General features: G+C 48.0%; 1 protein-coding gene across 1 annotated transcript; it reads right to left on the bottom strand.

Moving 5' to 3' along the window:
- Window positions 1-270: 270 nt before the first annotated feature.
- On the bottom strand, window positions 271-6,063 carry LOC123151797 (squamosa promoter-binding-like protein 16). The gene is made up of 3 exons (XM_044571443.1): window positions 5,071-6,063; window positions 1,940-2,070; window positions 271-1,103 (listed from the first exon to the last, which is right to left on the bottom strand). Exons 1-3 carry the CDS (start codon window positions 5,514-5,516, stop codon window positions 457-459), a joined length of 1,224 nt encoding a protein of 407 aa, XP_044427378.1. The 5' UTR covers window positions 5,517-6,063; the 3' UTR covers window positions 271-456.
- Between the last annotated feature and the right edge of the window lie 7,199 nt (window positions 6,064-13,262).

Raw genomic sequence — 13,262 nt, 5'->3', positions numbered from 1 at the left:
CCGGTGATACACCGGTTCTTTCAAAAAAAAAGCAGCACCGCACATTTCCTTCTTCCTTTCGGAAGAAATCGAATCCGGCGGTTGGTTTTTGTCCCGAGTGAAAAAAGAAAAAATGAAACCAGCGAGTGCCCGCTGCTCCGGTGTTAGATTGGTTTCAATTTTTTTTTTCTATGGCTGGATTTTAACGTTGAACGTCGGTGCTCTGAAATTTATTCGACTGATTCTGCATGTCAAACAGCAATATGGAGCAGATACAATTCATCCTCGACATCTTCAGTGAGCACCAGAGTTGTCACTTGACACCATCATGCATAAAGATTTCAAGGAATTGATTTATGCTGAGTTTGTTCACACGAATGCTTGCAAGTAAAATGAATACAAGAAAAGGAATGATTCAGATTGAACAGAAACAAATGTTGATCACTAGAGAGAAGAGACACGAACAGCCACTGAAACCTACTGCCACGGGAAGGGCAGAGATGGCGGGGCGCCGTCCGACGAGCCTTCACCGCCGACATGAAATATCCCATTGTAGTTCAAGTCATTGTTGTCCGAGCTTAGCACATTGTTCAGTTGCTCATTCTCCACCGCGGGGCAGGAAAATCCGGTCGCTGAGACGGTGCCGGTGGAAGCCTGGGTGCGCGAGAACCAGGACGAGCTGCTGAACTGCAGGTTGGAGAACAGAGGCTGGGCAATGGGGATGTGTTCAGTCTGCTGGACCATCTGGCCAACATCGATACCGGAGGAGTTTGCCGGAGCTGACAGAAGAGAGAGAGCACAGTCCGAGTCGAGCACCGGAGTCAGCCCATCAGAGAACATCTTGCTGCTGCTGCTGCTGCTCTCGGGAGGAGCTACCGTCTTGAGGAGCGGCTGGCACACTGAAGGCTCAAGTGCCACACCGGTGGCAAAGTTTATCTCGCCTTCCTGCAGGAAAGGAAACCGCCGTCCTTCTTTGGCGTAAGTCGACGCAGATCCACCAAAATGCTGCCTGCTGCTGATGCCCAGAGGGAGTTGATGTGCGTAATAGGGGTTCTCCTCGGTTTTAATGATCCCTTGCCAGTTTTGCTCCGGTCTTGGAGTTGGAAATGATGAAAACCTTGTTCCTGGGTTTCACAACAATGTCAATTGGTTGTGGCAAGAAGATGATGGAACTGCCACAGATACATATGGAGATAGAATGAGTAAATTCTTTCTTCAGGCATTATGGAAAATTGATACTCCCCCTGTTACTTAATGTAAGACGTTTTTGCAGTTCAAAATTTGACAAGCTATATGATCATGTAGCTTGTTAAACATTTACTCTTGGCAGGAATCTATATGATCTTACAGAACCTAGAAGCATCTTGCTTCAAGCACTAGGGCACTAATTGTGAACAAGGTAAATAGTGGCTTTTTTCCTAATGAACTAGTAAAACTTTTACTCTATTTATTTACACTTCATCCAACCTCCATGAATATTACTTCAATTAATTAGGTATGTTTATGGGTAAACTAAGGTGCTATCCTTGTTCGTTATGAATACTAATCCCACGTGCGACTATTTTATAGAAGGAAAATTGCTGAATAAGGTACAAATGTGCAACATGAAGTAACAGGCTACGGGGTAGGTTACAAGCTGCAAGGTACCGAAGAAGGTCAATGCAATAGGTCAACATGCTAGGTGAGTCATGATTTACAATATGTCTGACAGACAATTCCATATTTCCAATCATGTATTTTTTTTCGAAAAGGGGGGACTCCCCGGCCTCTGCATCAGATCGATGCATACGGCCAACTTTATAGATAAGCAAAAAGGTTCAACAAAGTCTTAAAGTCTCGAACGAAGGTAAAGGAAAGCTCACAAAGAGCCAAAAGGCCAAAAACAAAACTAGCCAAAAGAAAAGCCACAACCGGCTGGCATAAAACTTGTTAAAATATAGAGCAGTAGTGAAAATGTAACCTTGTTGGCTCGTCATAAAACTTGCAGAATTCATCACATCTGGCTGCGGTTTCCTGCGGCGACGGTTGTGCCCATCAAGACGCTTTCTACAGCTGCGTTTGGTCTCATCAAACTCCGTAAGCAGGTGAAACCTAAGGAAATAAAGTTCATGATCAAGACACAAATTATTGCTGATGCATGAAGGATTAATATCAGGTCACAACACGAGGAAATTAAGCTAATGCAATGCTGAATAGTAAACTGTAATAACATGCTGAAATTTGCTCTACAAACATCTCATTTTTTGTGTGTTTCCAGCTACTTTCAAAAGCATAGCCACCGTTACAAATACTGAATAAGCAATACCTCAAGAGTTTTCCTGTAAAAATAAAGAGATACTAATATCAACTCCCAAGTATCTGAAAGGGATTTAATAAAACGACAAAGTGTTCCATAACTTAAAACATTTATCTGAAACATAACAACACACTGTTATCCTTGACGCTTTCTGTAATGCTGGGGTGTCATGCGCCTTTTTTTATTAAAGAACACAGCAACTAAGATTTTAAATAGGCAGCCCGGTGCATGTAGCTCCCGCTTGCGCAGGGTCCAGGGAAGGGTCCGACCACTTTTAAGATTTAAATAGGATGTAGCTTTTTTCCTTAGCTCTTAAGTCTTAAGAAACAATATTGCTAGTCTTTGTTGAAAACTAAATAAGGTATTCCTTGTCCTAGGATGACTTTATAACAAGATAAGATGCTCCTAGGTAGTTAGACACATGTTTCGAAGTATAAAAATATGCTCTCGCTAAATCACCAAACTACATATTGTCAGAATACTTAACATTCTTCACACATACTGTTGGAATATAAAATGTACAGTACACAAAGGGACCACTTAATTCATCTGTCAATCACTCCTTTCAGTGCTTGGGAGCCTTCATCTTTGATAAAAATATTGCACCTGTGATTTGTCAACAGCAGACAAAAATATTGCTATGCCTGTTGAACATGGACCACAGTATAGTGTGTCTGTAACCATATGTCTAGAAGGATGCAAGTCTGCTGGGCAATGCGCGCACTTAATTTATAAAGTCTGCACTAACTGCCGGATCAATCAATGATTGGAAACTGTCCCCACTGGGTAAGATATTCATGTATCAAGGCAATAACATGATGAGGAACACATTAGCAGCCTATCAAGTTATAAAGGTATAAAGGTAGAGGTCCATAGAATCACCAGCTATGCTCAGCAAGATTACAATGAGAATAAACACAACTGTGCTTTAAAGTGGACCAAGATACGAAAATATTGCAAATGTAAGAAATAATGCAAGAGACTACAACCCGAAATAACAATACTATGGATGGTTCAGGTTTCGAGTTGAGGATATACAGTAAGACTATCGATTCTACATTTGAAAAATGGAGAACTGAATCTCTCTATTATTTTCCCTCACATAAAAAATGTGACAAATTTGATCCAATTAGTTCTGCTCATAGAATGTGATTATCTCAGTCTTCTGGCTAATGCATGAAAACAAATACAGCGAAGCTATCCTAGAAGGATTTGCAGAAGTGCAACTCAGACAAAAACAGAGTCAAGTGGTCCCAAAGCACCTGAAACAAGCAAATTATCATATGTTATTTCGCTGACACTAACGTTTGAGATATTATCACGATATAATACCCTTCTTTTTCTTTTCTGATGACGACCGCACGATGCTTAATGACCTAGAAATGCTATCCCCACAACATAGACCATGAAACATTAACATGATAAGTAGGATTTGACCCCTGCACATTCAAGAAATTGTTTATCTTAATTAAAAGAACTTGCGATAAGGGCTCCCATGAAGTCCAAAGTCCAAACTGATCAGGATGCAAGAGCCTAGAGATCTCATTTTTCTCATGCTCGTCAACCGAATCGCTAGATCAGGCTATATGGGTTGGTGTCGCCTTTTAATATTTAGGATACATCATTTTCAGTTGGCACTACCATTTATATTTTTGCGGAAGTTGACACTACCATTAACCTTTTAATGAAACTAAAACATGAACAACTTTCAGGCCCTCGGCTGGTTGCAAGCCTGGCCAGCCTTAGAAAATACTCCTCCTATATCGTACAGAAATGGCTCGAGTCATCCACACTGCACGCACAGTCTACAAGTCCACACTGCATTTTGCAGAGTAAACACTTGTGTAGTAGTACTATAAACTTTCTAGGTTTGGGAGTTAGCATGGCCTTTTCCATTGACACAGAGGGCTCGGATGTGGTAGGCCAGTTCTTGCCGCCGCGTGATGAATGGAGCAGGCCGGATATACCTGCCATGTTTAAGTAATTGACAGTCCCAGACCCACACAAAACATGCTGTCGCGGCCAGGAAAGCACAAGAATGCACATGGATCCACCTATTTTGCACATGAAAAAGGAGGCGCGGGCAAATCATATCAGGCGTCCGTCCGGCCGTCCGGGTTATCATCGATCACGAGGCGGCACGTTGCTGAACTCGATATCAGAACAGTGTCGCGCACCGAGAAAAACAACTCCAATTAACACGGAACAGATTTAACACGTCAAATGCAAATCGGACAGATTCAGTAGGCTGATCGATTGATGATCATTGGGTGCCGATGTGATCTTGATCTTTGGCAGATGGAGAGCAAATGTAGCCTTTTGTGCAGTGCTGAATTCTCATGAATGGGGCCAGGATTCAGAAAAGGTGGTGGGGCGATTCAGAGCAGTGCAAAAGCTGTGCTGATAGGAATTGATGATGGAGGAGCAAATTGGTGCAGTCCAACAAGCTCTGAGCAGCGTAAAAGCGGTAGTAGGAAAGAAAAAAACGAAAGAAAAAGCGTCGCAATAATTCAGGTAACACAAGCTGCCATGATAAATGGTGACAGGAGCAAATGAGAGGCCAGGCATGGTGCCGGGAAAGGTAAAGAAGTGCATCCTCGATACGAGACAGGCCGAATTGTGCTCAAAAAAAAGGAAAAACAAACTAATAATGTCACGGTGGTGAATTGATCATTGATCGACTCATGGATGGACGATGAAGGGAGCGAAGAGAATGATGATGCAAAAAAAGAAAGAAGAGCTACGATTTGATTCAAGTAGCGTACTTGGTTGGAATTGGCGGGTGAAATGATTACCTGCTGCACTGTTGGCAGAAGCGCATCTCGCGGCCGGCGACGGTGACGACGGGGGTCTTGGAGTGCGCCTCGCACACCTTGTGCCGGCGATGGTAGTCGCGGCACCTGCTCAGGTCCGCCCTGCACCCGTCCACCGCGCACGACGGGCACTGCTGCTGCCCCGCGCCGCTCCCGCTCCCGCCTCCCCCTCCCGACGACGCGCGCGGCCGCTTCGCCGCGCTGGGCGCCGAGGACGGCGCCTCGGCCGGCGCCTTGCCGAGGCCGCGGCTGTCCGGAGCAGCGCCGCACTCGCCGAGCCCGCCGAGCTTCAGGTCCACGGAGCACTCCTGCCGGCCGGCCGCATTAGCAATGCCACCGGCCGACGCCTGCCCGCCCGCCGCCGGCGCGTCGCCCTCCAGCTCGGCGAGGTCCCATGCGCCGGGCGGCATCTTGAGATCCCAGTCCATGCCGCGATGCGCGCTCACGTAGCCGGCCCTGGCGCGCGGAGGACACGTACAGCGCAAGCCAGCCTCAGCTCAGCTCAGCTCAGCGCGGTAGGCCTAGTAGCTATAGCTCCCTAGTTATGTCCGAGCTCTCCCTTTCATCTCCCGCACACCCACACAGGCAACTCGGGTCGCTGTCTGGAGCTTGTGCGTTCGGGCTCGGCCTCGCCCCTCGCCCTCTCCCCTGTCCCTCTCATTCCGGGCTGCCGAGGCTGTTGTTTTGCAGGCCGAGCCGAGCCTAGCAGTACCGTCTCTAGGCTGCCACCTACTGGCTAGCCAGCGCTGGATCTGCGGGGTTAATTGCGCACCAAACAAAAGATGTCAAATAAAAACAGCGCAGACGCGGCAGCAATGGCGGAGAGAGACGGAGCTCGCTCGTCCGACGCCCAGGGAGGGTGGCACGAGCAACAAAGATATGGGGCAACAATACAAGCAAGCTGGGGCGCTGTCAGTACAAGTACTTGCACCTAGAGAGAGAGGGAGAGAGAGAGAGGTGATTTGTGTCGCTGGGGTTGCAGCCATTCAATCCCTGACAGGCATGGCGACGGGCCATGTTCGCCTTTAACACTGCCATGGAAGGGTCGTGCTACAATTATTGGGGGTTTGGTTTCGTTTGGTTTCAGCACCTACTATTGTATCGCCCTTTATTTATTTCTTTTCACCTTTCTTCTTTTCCTAGTATTATTGTTAGTACGTAGTACGCGGGAGAGATCGTCTCGTCTGATTTTATAAATGGAATTCGATTTGGCCAAGTGCTTGCTATCTGAGGAGAGCATGCATGCGATGCATGTTTATCAGAAACACCAGTTGCCCTAGCAGGTGGTAGCAGCCTAGCCTAGCTAACCACTTCCTTTCTGCATGCCTGAAGAGGTTAAAATAACCCACGCATCACTAAAGCTAACCAGGCCGACCACAGGTTGTTTCCTTGTTTGGCAGTGCGCGAGCCACACATTTGTGGCGTGCTATAAATAAAAATACATTGTGGGCTCTCTCTTAGTGCCAAGCTTGCACTTGCAGGCATTACTCTAGCCTGGTCTAGAAACAAAACGGAGCTGTTCCTTCCTACTACTACTAGTGTAGTGCTGTTGTTTTCATTTGTTTTATTAAGAGTCAGTCACACGTATAATCATATTATAATGCTACAACCGGACGTTACCCCGAGAAATGGATGCATTTGATGATGGGAGCCAGGAAACAAGACCTCTGAGCGACATGCTGCTTGTTTGTTTGCTCTTTTTAGGTCTTTGGTTCAGGATAGGCGATGATAATGGGTGACACATTGCGACTGGCGAGAGAGAGATACTACTACGTGTGAAAGTGCCGTGGGAGCATGATTGGCCATGCATGTGGAGTCCATCTTTGCTGCTGCCTCCTTTTTCTTTATTTCTGCGGCATTTCGAAATGACAATTATTCGCCCGCTTTTTGAACGGACGCTAGCTAGCTAGAGTAGAACCGAAGGCCCCAAAGTCTTTGCATGCGACGGTGTAGTAAAACTCGAAATAACGTCGGGTGTACGTGGCGGTAAATCTTGAGACGGGAAATGCCACGTGAAAATGCACGAGCAGGCAGGCAGATGTCAGAGACGCGGCCGGCTATGCTGTCTGCGTACCGTGGTTTGTGATCTGGATGTCAGTACTACCTAGCTTTGCAATGGCGGTACGTACGTGGTGGCGCGACCGGCATCTCCTCTCCTTCCACCTTCTGCTCGGGCCTCGATCGTACGTGCATTCGTACAAGTACATCCGAGGCTGCCGGGGCCATGCATGCGGCGCCGCGCCCACCTCCGCGGGCAGACAGAGCAGTAACAACATGCGACAGCCTCTGCGGCGCCCGAGCGCGACGCCGACGTGCGGTCTGGTGCCCTGACCCGCCGCGGGGCGGGGGCGCGACGGCGCCGTACTCCGGCACTCGGCTTGGCGCTACCTCTCCGCTCGCTCACTCCCGTAGTCCGTCCTAGGTACGCGCCAAGACATGCGGCAGGCGACGCATGTGTGTGATCAGCGGCGTCCTGCGTGTGCCGGCTGGCAGCGCCAGCGCGCCCGCGGGGGCCCGGGGCCCGCCCGATCCGGGCCGGCGATTGGACGCCCGGCGGTCCTCGCGTGTCTTGGCACCGTTGCTCATAAATCCCCAACATATGTGTGTGCGTGCGTGTGCGCCCAAGGCTGGCAGCAAACATGTGGATGGATGGACGATTGTCGCGGTGCGGACAGCGGAAGGCTGATCGTGGGTTTCGATTTTCGAATTCGGCGGGCATCGAAGTATTCACTGTGGATCAAGTTTCTACCGCTCACCATTAAAGTCAGATGCCTCCAGTGTAAGACTCCAGTAGATCCTCTATATCCTCATCGGCCCGTAAAATTCCGGCGATTTTATAGTTTTCATCCTTTTTTTGCCCGAACAGGTCCGCTAAAGTCTGACCGGACGTAAATTTTTTACAGGCGGCCCGCAAATTTGCCTGTCTGCTGCTATATGTATCGAGTCGGAGTGTTTTACGGTTTGCGTCCTAGATAAGCTCAACCACAATCCACCCCTCCTTCGCCGTCTCCTTTCCTTTCTCTAGTGAGCAATTTTGCGCGTTGGTTTTTTTCTTTCTCGTGGATCCATGGGCAAAGGTGCTCGCGGGCGTGGCGGCCGTGGCGGGTCACCACCAGCAAGCTCGCCCGGCATGACGTGGAGGCCGGCAGCTCCAGCCGGTCCACCATCGAGTCGTGGCGGTCTAAGCATGCGCACGAACACGGTCTCCTCTCCCGCAGCAGCAGCCAGAGTGCGTGGGCTGACTTCCACGAGCTCCACGAGGTGTTTTTCCCACACACACCAAGAGGCACCTGGAGGCGGATGAGGAGCTCCTCGCCGCGGAGCGTGCGGTGGAGGCCAGAGAAGAAGGCGCCGTCGACAGGCTCGCTGCCGTGAAGAAGGACCACGCCTACGCCCATGCTTGCCGCAAGTCCGCGGAGAAGTTTTACCTCGGCCTCAACAGCTGAGTCGGTCGTCCCTAGATTTATACTTGTAGTTTGTTCTATGTTTTAAGCTATGTATGAACTCCGGTTGTGTTGAACTTTGTAGGGTGAACTAGTTTTAAAATTTGAAGTATGTTTTATAGCAGATCTGTTCTGCTAGGACACCTTCGAGTTCCGGCAAAATCAATTTGTAGAAGATCTGCTAGAGTTGCTCTAAGGGCATCTTCGATGCTAGCCCCTAAAACGGACACCTCATATGTCCTTTGACACGTTCATGACATGTTCGCAGATAGGATGCAAGAGAGTGTCGTCCAAAGTAATCATAAAAATTCCCTATTTGTCCCCTGACCCGGGCACCACGAGGGAGTGCCTCCGAGCCTGCATGGAGCATGACGTTGCCGCCGACGCTGCATAGCTAGATGGCGGCATAGCTGTACCTCGAGGTTGTGCCCGACGTCGCCTCCCAGTTGTCACGGGCGTCCCACCACCGTCCTATCGTCGTCCACATCGTCTTCCCGGTTGCCTCGGCCGCCCAAGCTGTCGCGGCCGTGCCACGTCATGCCTCAAGTGCGTGGAGCAAGAGAGAGGAGATCGAGAGGGGCAGGATGCATGTAAGGGCATATTCAATGCCAGCCCCTAAAACGGACACCGCAAATGTTCTTTGACACGGGACACATTCGCGGATAGGATGCCCGCAAATCATCTATTTGTTTTTGGCCAAAATACCTTTTTTATTTCACCCTGGAGGTCCCACCTAGATTGTATTCATTTGCCTATAAAACTTTGTAGCCTAGGTAAGTTCCAGTGAACCAGAGGTACATGGGATACAAAGAGAAGAGATAAAGTAGAAATAACACACACTGACGACACAGCTAGCAGGGGAGAACAAAGAGGGAAAACACAACAAAAGGCACCACCGATGTAATCGAACGGCATCGGCCAGTCGAGACCAAACCACGACACTGCACCATCCTCAATCAAAAGGCTCCAGACATCTGAGACTGCACGACAGTGCGACACCGCATGTGTCATTGGGCACATTCTATGGGTCACGCAAGGCCGAGACAAGAGACAACACCACAACACTTGCGTGCCACCAACATAGCCGAGGGGCATCACCTAGAAAACCAAACCACGGCACTGCACCATTGATGTAGTCACCGTCGTGCATCCGAGACTGCAAAATGCCCCGACACCACTTGTGTCAGGGGTACATTTGGAAGGGCACACGACGCCGAGATGGCGCCACAACACCTATGTGCCACCAGCCTAGTCGCAGGGCACTGGATAGAAAGAGACACACCAAGAAGCAATTGAGCACGAACACCACGATGAAGAACACAATGCCAACATCAACCCCAAGCTGGCTGCACCACCACTGTCATCACCCACACTCCACCGCCAACCACATGAGTCGTCGATTACCACCAATAGTCATGGTCTTCAAGACGACGCCTCCAATGAGGTAGTGAAGTTCATGACGTCGTTGTTGCCCGATCTAGCAAAACTAGATCTTGGGCTTACACCTGGTGACACCAAACTCAAGGGATTTAGGTGAATTGGACTCCTTAGCAATGCCTCCACAGAGGAGAACGACACCAAATTGGCGCCTCGTTACTGGCATCAACAGAAGTTTTTGCAAGGATTTCACCTGGAGCCAGGCACGACCACATGACCTCAAAATCCAAAGACCTGATACACCTCCGGCCGCCACAGTAGGCCCTAAGAGGTAAGATGAGCACCCCTACTGCACCACGAGAAGACTACGCAAAGCACCATCGCAGTGGATCCTGGACCCCCCTGAAACTGGCAGCTAGTACCACCAGCCCTCATGCGCGGAGAGATGGGAGGGATGCAGGAGAACGTTGCCGCCTGCTTGATCTAGGGCGACACAGGGCACTAGGGGCTGCATCGACTGTGCACAGCGCGCCGCAAGCCCCCACATCCATGCCGCTGCAACACGACACCGTTGTCGAGTTAACAAGCAACCCCGCGCCCTCACGCCCGAGGCACTGCACCCACAAGCCTCTGCTCGGTGGCAACCATCACAGCTCCGCGCCCGTGAAGTGTAGCCCCATGTCACCACCGAGAAAGCCGGTAACTGCCGGATCCAGGCACCAGCTCTCGAATCGACGGGCCAGCCAGCAAGTGACTTCCGCCCATGCCAGAGAGCAGCTCATTGAAGCGAGGAGGGTCCCCGCCACTGCCGTCGGTCGCGTGGCTTTGCCTCGCGACGTCCTCCGGCAGCGGTGAAGGGGGAAGGTGGATGGTTGCCGGCAGCGGCAGCTAGGGTTGACGTGTCCGCCCAATTCACCCGTACGGGGCGGGGCGTTTTTTCCCCTCTGCATCAGCAACTTCAATACTAGATTCCGGACATGCGGACTGGTTTGCGGACATTTGAAGGCCCCGTTAAATGACAAAAATAATCCGTACAGTGCCGTCTAAGCATATACGAGAGTTTTGACTTTTAAGGGTCTACTCTGAAGATGTTCTAAACATCCATCCACGAGTAGCACAAACTCTTACCAGTTAAATTCTGATGCTCACCTGTACACACACATCGGCCAGCTTAGTAGAAAATTAGTGGGATTTACGAATCTGTTTATGTTTTTCGTTTTTTTAAAAGAAAAATTCATCTATTCATCTTCAATCATGACAGTATAATAAACATTAAAAATAGTAAAAAAATATATTTATATTCATAGATTACCTAGCGACAATAGAGAGGCAAGAGTCTTTATTAATGGTAGTAATAGAAAAGAATTTTTACATTGGTGCTTATATTTTCTGAATTTACTTATTTCAGGACTTTCGAAGATATGCATTCAATGCGAGGAGACGTTTCCGTCGACTACGAAGGCGTCTATGGCGACTTTATCAATTTCAAGATGATGTGCCGGCTCAGTCTCTCGGAGATGCTCATAGTGATAGGGTGTATGTGCATGTGTTCATAGGAGTAAGCATATGTGCACTTGTATAAGCGTCTATGTTTGTACTTTGTTTTCATAAACTTCTCCGCAACCCAATCAAGCCATCGTGGTTTTGTCAACATCTGGCATGATCAGTGGTTCACCATCACATACACATAGAGGGACAACCAGAACTTTTATGAAATTGTGCACGCACACCACCGCTACACATGGGTGAATATTAGGTGATACCACTACCACCTAATACATGCTTGCATGCTACAAATTTTGAAAAGGCACATTTAGAATTGATTTTTTTGATAAAGGACTTTTCATTGAATAGATATATCGAGATGATACAATCATATTGAAAGAAAGCCCAGCCTCTGCATAGCTAGATGCACATAGCCAATAAGTCCAGAGCACCCTAAAAATAAAATAATTCGATACAATGCCAAGCAGTAAAACATGTCCATCCTAAGAAACGGTAGATTCTATCCGTAAATCACACCGCCATCCATGTGGGTAGAAAACCTCCCTGGCCGTACGCTCCAGCCGTGTAGACGCCATCATAAAAAGGTCCCTGTCCTCCGGCTTTTGCAGGATAGACCACATACGGAGTGATCGTGTACAAACATGGATAACCTGCATAGGAGATGAGACACATTTATTGTTAAAACCACATCATTTCTGGTAAGCCACATTGCCAAGCATAAGGCTGCCGCTCCCACAAGAATATGTGTAGAAAATTGTTTATCAATACCCCGCAACCAGTTACCGAACATATTCCGTGCACTACGTGGTGGGTATAAATTCGAAGCTACTTGGACCATGGCCCAAACTGCCCGAGCGAACTTGCACTCAAAAAATAAGTGTTTGATAGTCTCGTCATGTTGGCAAAAGACACATGTCTTGGATCCGTGCCAGTTTCGTCGTGTGAGGTTATCTCTAGTTAGGATGACTCCTTTGTTTAGAAACCAAAGGAATATCTTCACTCTTAGAGGGATTTTTAGCTTCCACAATTTTCTATTATCAGCTGGAACATCACAATGGACCATTGCATCATACGTGGATTTGACCGAAAATCTGCCATTCTGATGCAAGTTCCATCGAAAAGTGTCCGGCTCATTTGACGGTTGAATGTTCTCCAGGCGAGTGAGTAATGCATTCCATGCTGTCAGGCGAGTGCCCAAAAGATCCCTACGAAAAAAAATATCGGGGTTTTCTTGTCCTAAGACTTGTTTGATCGTGATGAATTTGTGTCTAACAATCCGGTACAAGCTCGAATATTGCACCATTAGTGAGCTGTTCCCTAGCCAGGTATCTTCCTAGAAACGAACCTGAGAGCCGTCCCTAACCGAGAAGGTCTCAAATTGAAAGAAGAATTTCTTGGCCTTCATGACACCACTCCAAAAATGTGAATCCCCAGGTTTTTCATTTAGTTGAGAAATGGTGTTGGATCCCACATACTTGTTGAGAATGATTTCCTGCCATACTCCATTCTCAGTGAGTAGTTTATAAAACCACTTGCTGAGAAGAGTGATTTAGAATTGATGGATGTTCACAAGACATATGGTATAAACCCTAAAAAATTCAGATCAAAATTCAAAACTTACATTGACAAATAAAAAAGACAAATCTATATGTGAGTAGTGTCATTCCTGACACTGTTTATGTTTTGTCTTCTTTCGACACTATTCATTTCAGACTTGTCATTTTTATCTCAACAGATACTTTGAATTTTGATCTGATCTTTTTAGGGGTTATAGACATATTATGTCTTGTGAACATCCACTAATTTTTTCAGAATTTTTCGAAGCATCTAAATGTGATTTTTGAAAAG

The sequence above is a fragment of the Triticum aestivum genome, chromosome 7A (assembly GCF_018294505.1).
Source record: "Triticum aestivum cultivar Chinese Spring chromosome 7A, IWGSC CS RefSeq v2.1, whole genome shotgun sequence".
Classification (NCBI taxonomy): Eukaryota; Viridiplantae; Streptophyta; class Magnoliopsida; order Poales; family Poaceae; genus Triticum; species Triticum aestivum.
Note: the sequence above shows the minus strand (reverse complement) of the source record. Positions and strands in the feature narration are given on the sequence as shown.

Excerpts from the sequence above, each read along its gene's own strand:
- LOC123151797 (XM_044571443.1), bottom strand. The coding sequence starts at position 5,516 with ATGGACTGGGATCTCAAGATGCCGCCCGGCGCATGGGACCTCGCCGAG. Across the intron at positions 2,071-5,070 it reads TTCTGCCAACAGTGCAGCAG|GTTTCACCTGCTTACGGAGT; the intron begins GTAATCATTTCA and ends TTATTTCCTTAG. Across the intron at positions 1,104-1,939 it reads TTTTATGACGAGCCAACAAG|GAACAAGGTTTTCATCATTT; the intron begins GTTACATTTTCA and ends TGTGAAACCCAG.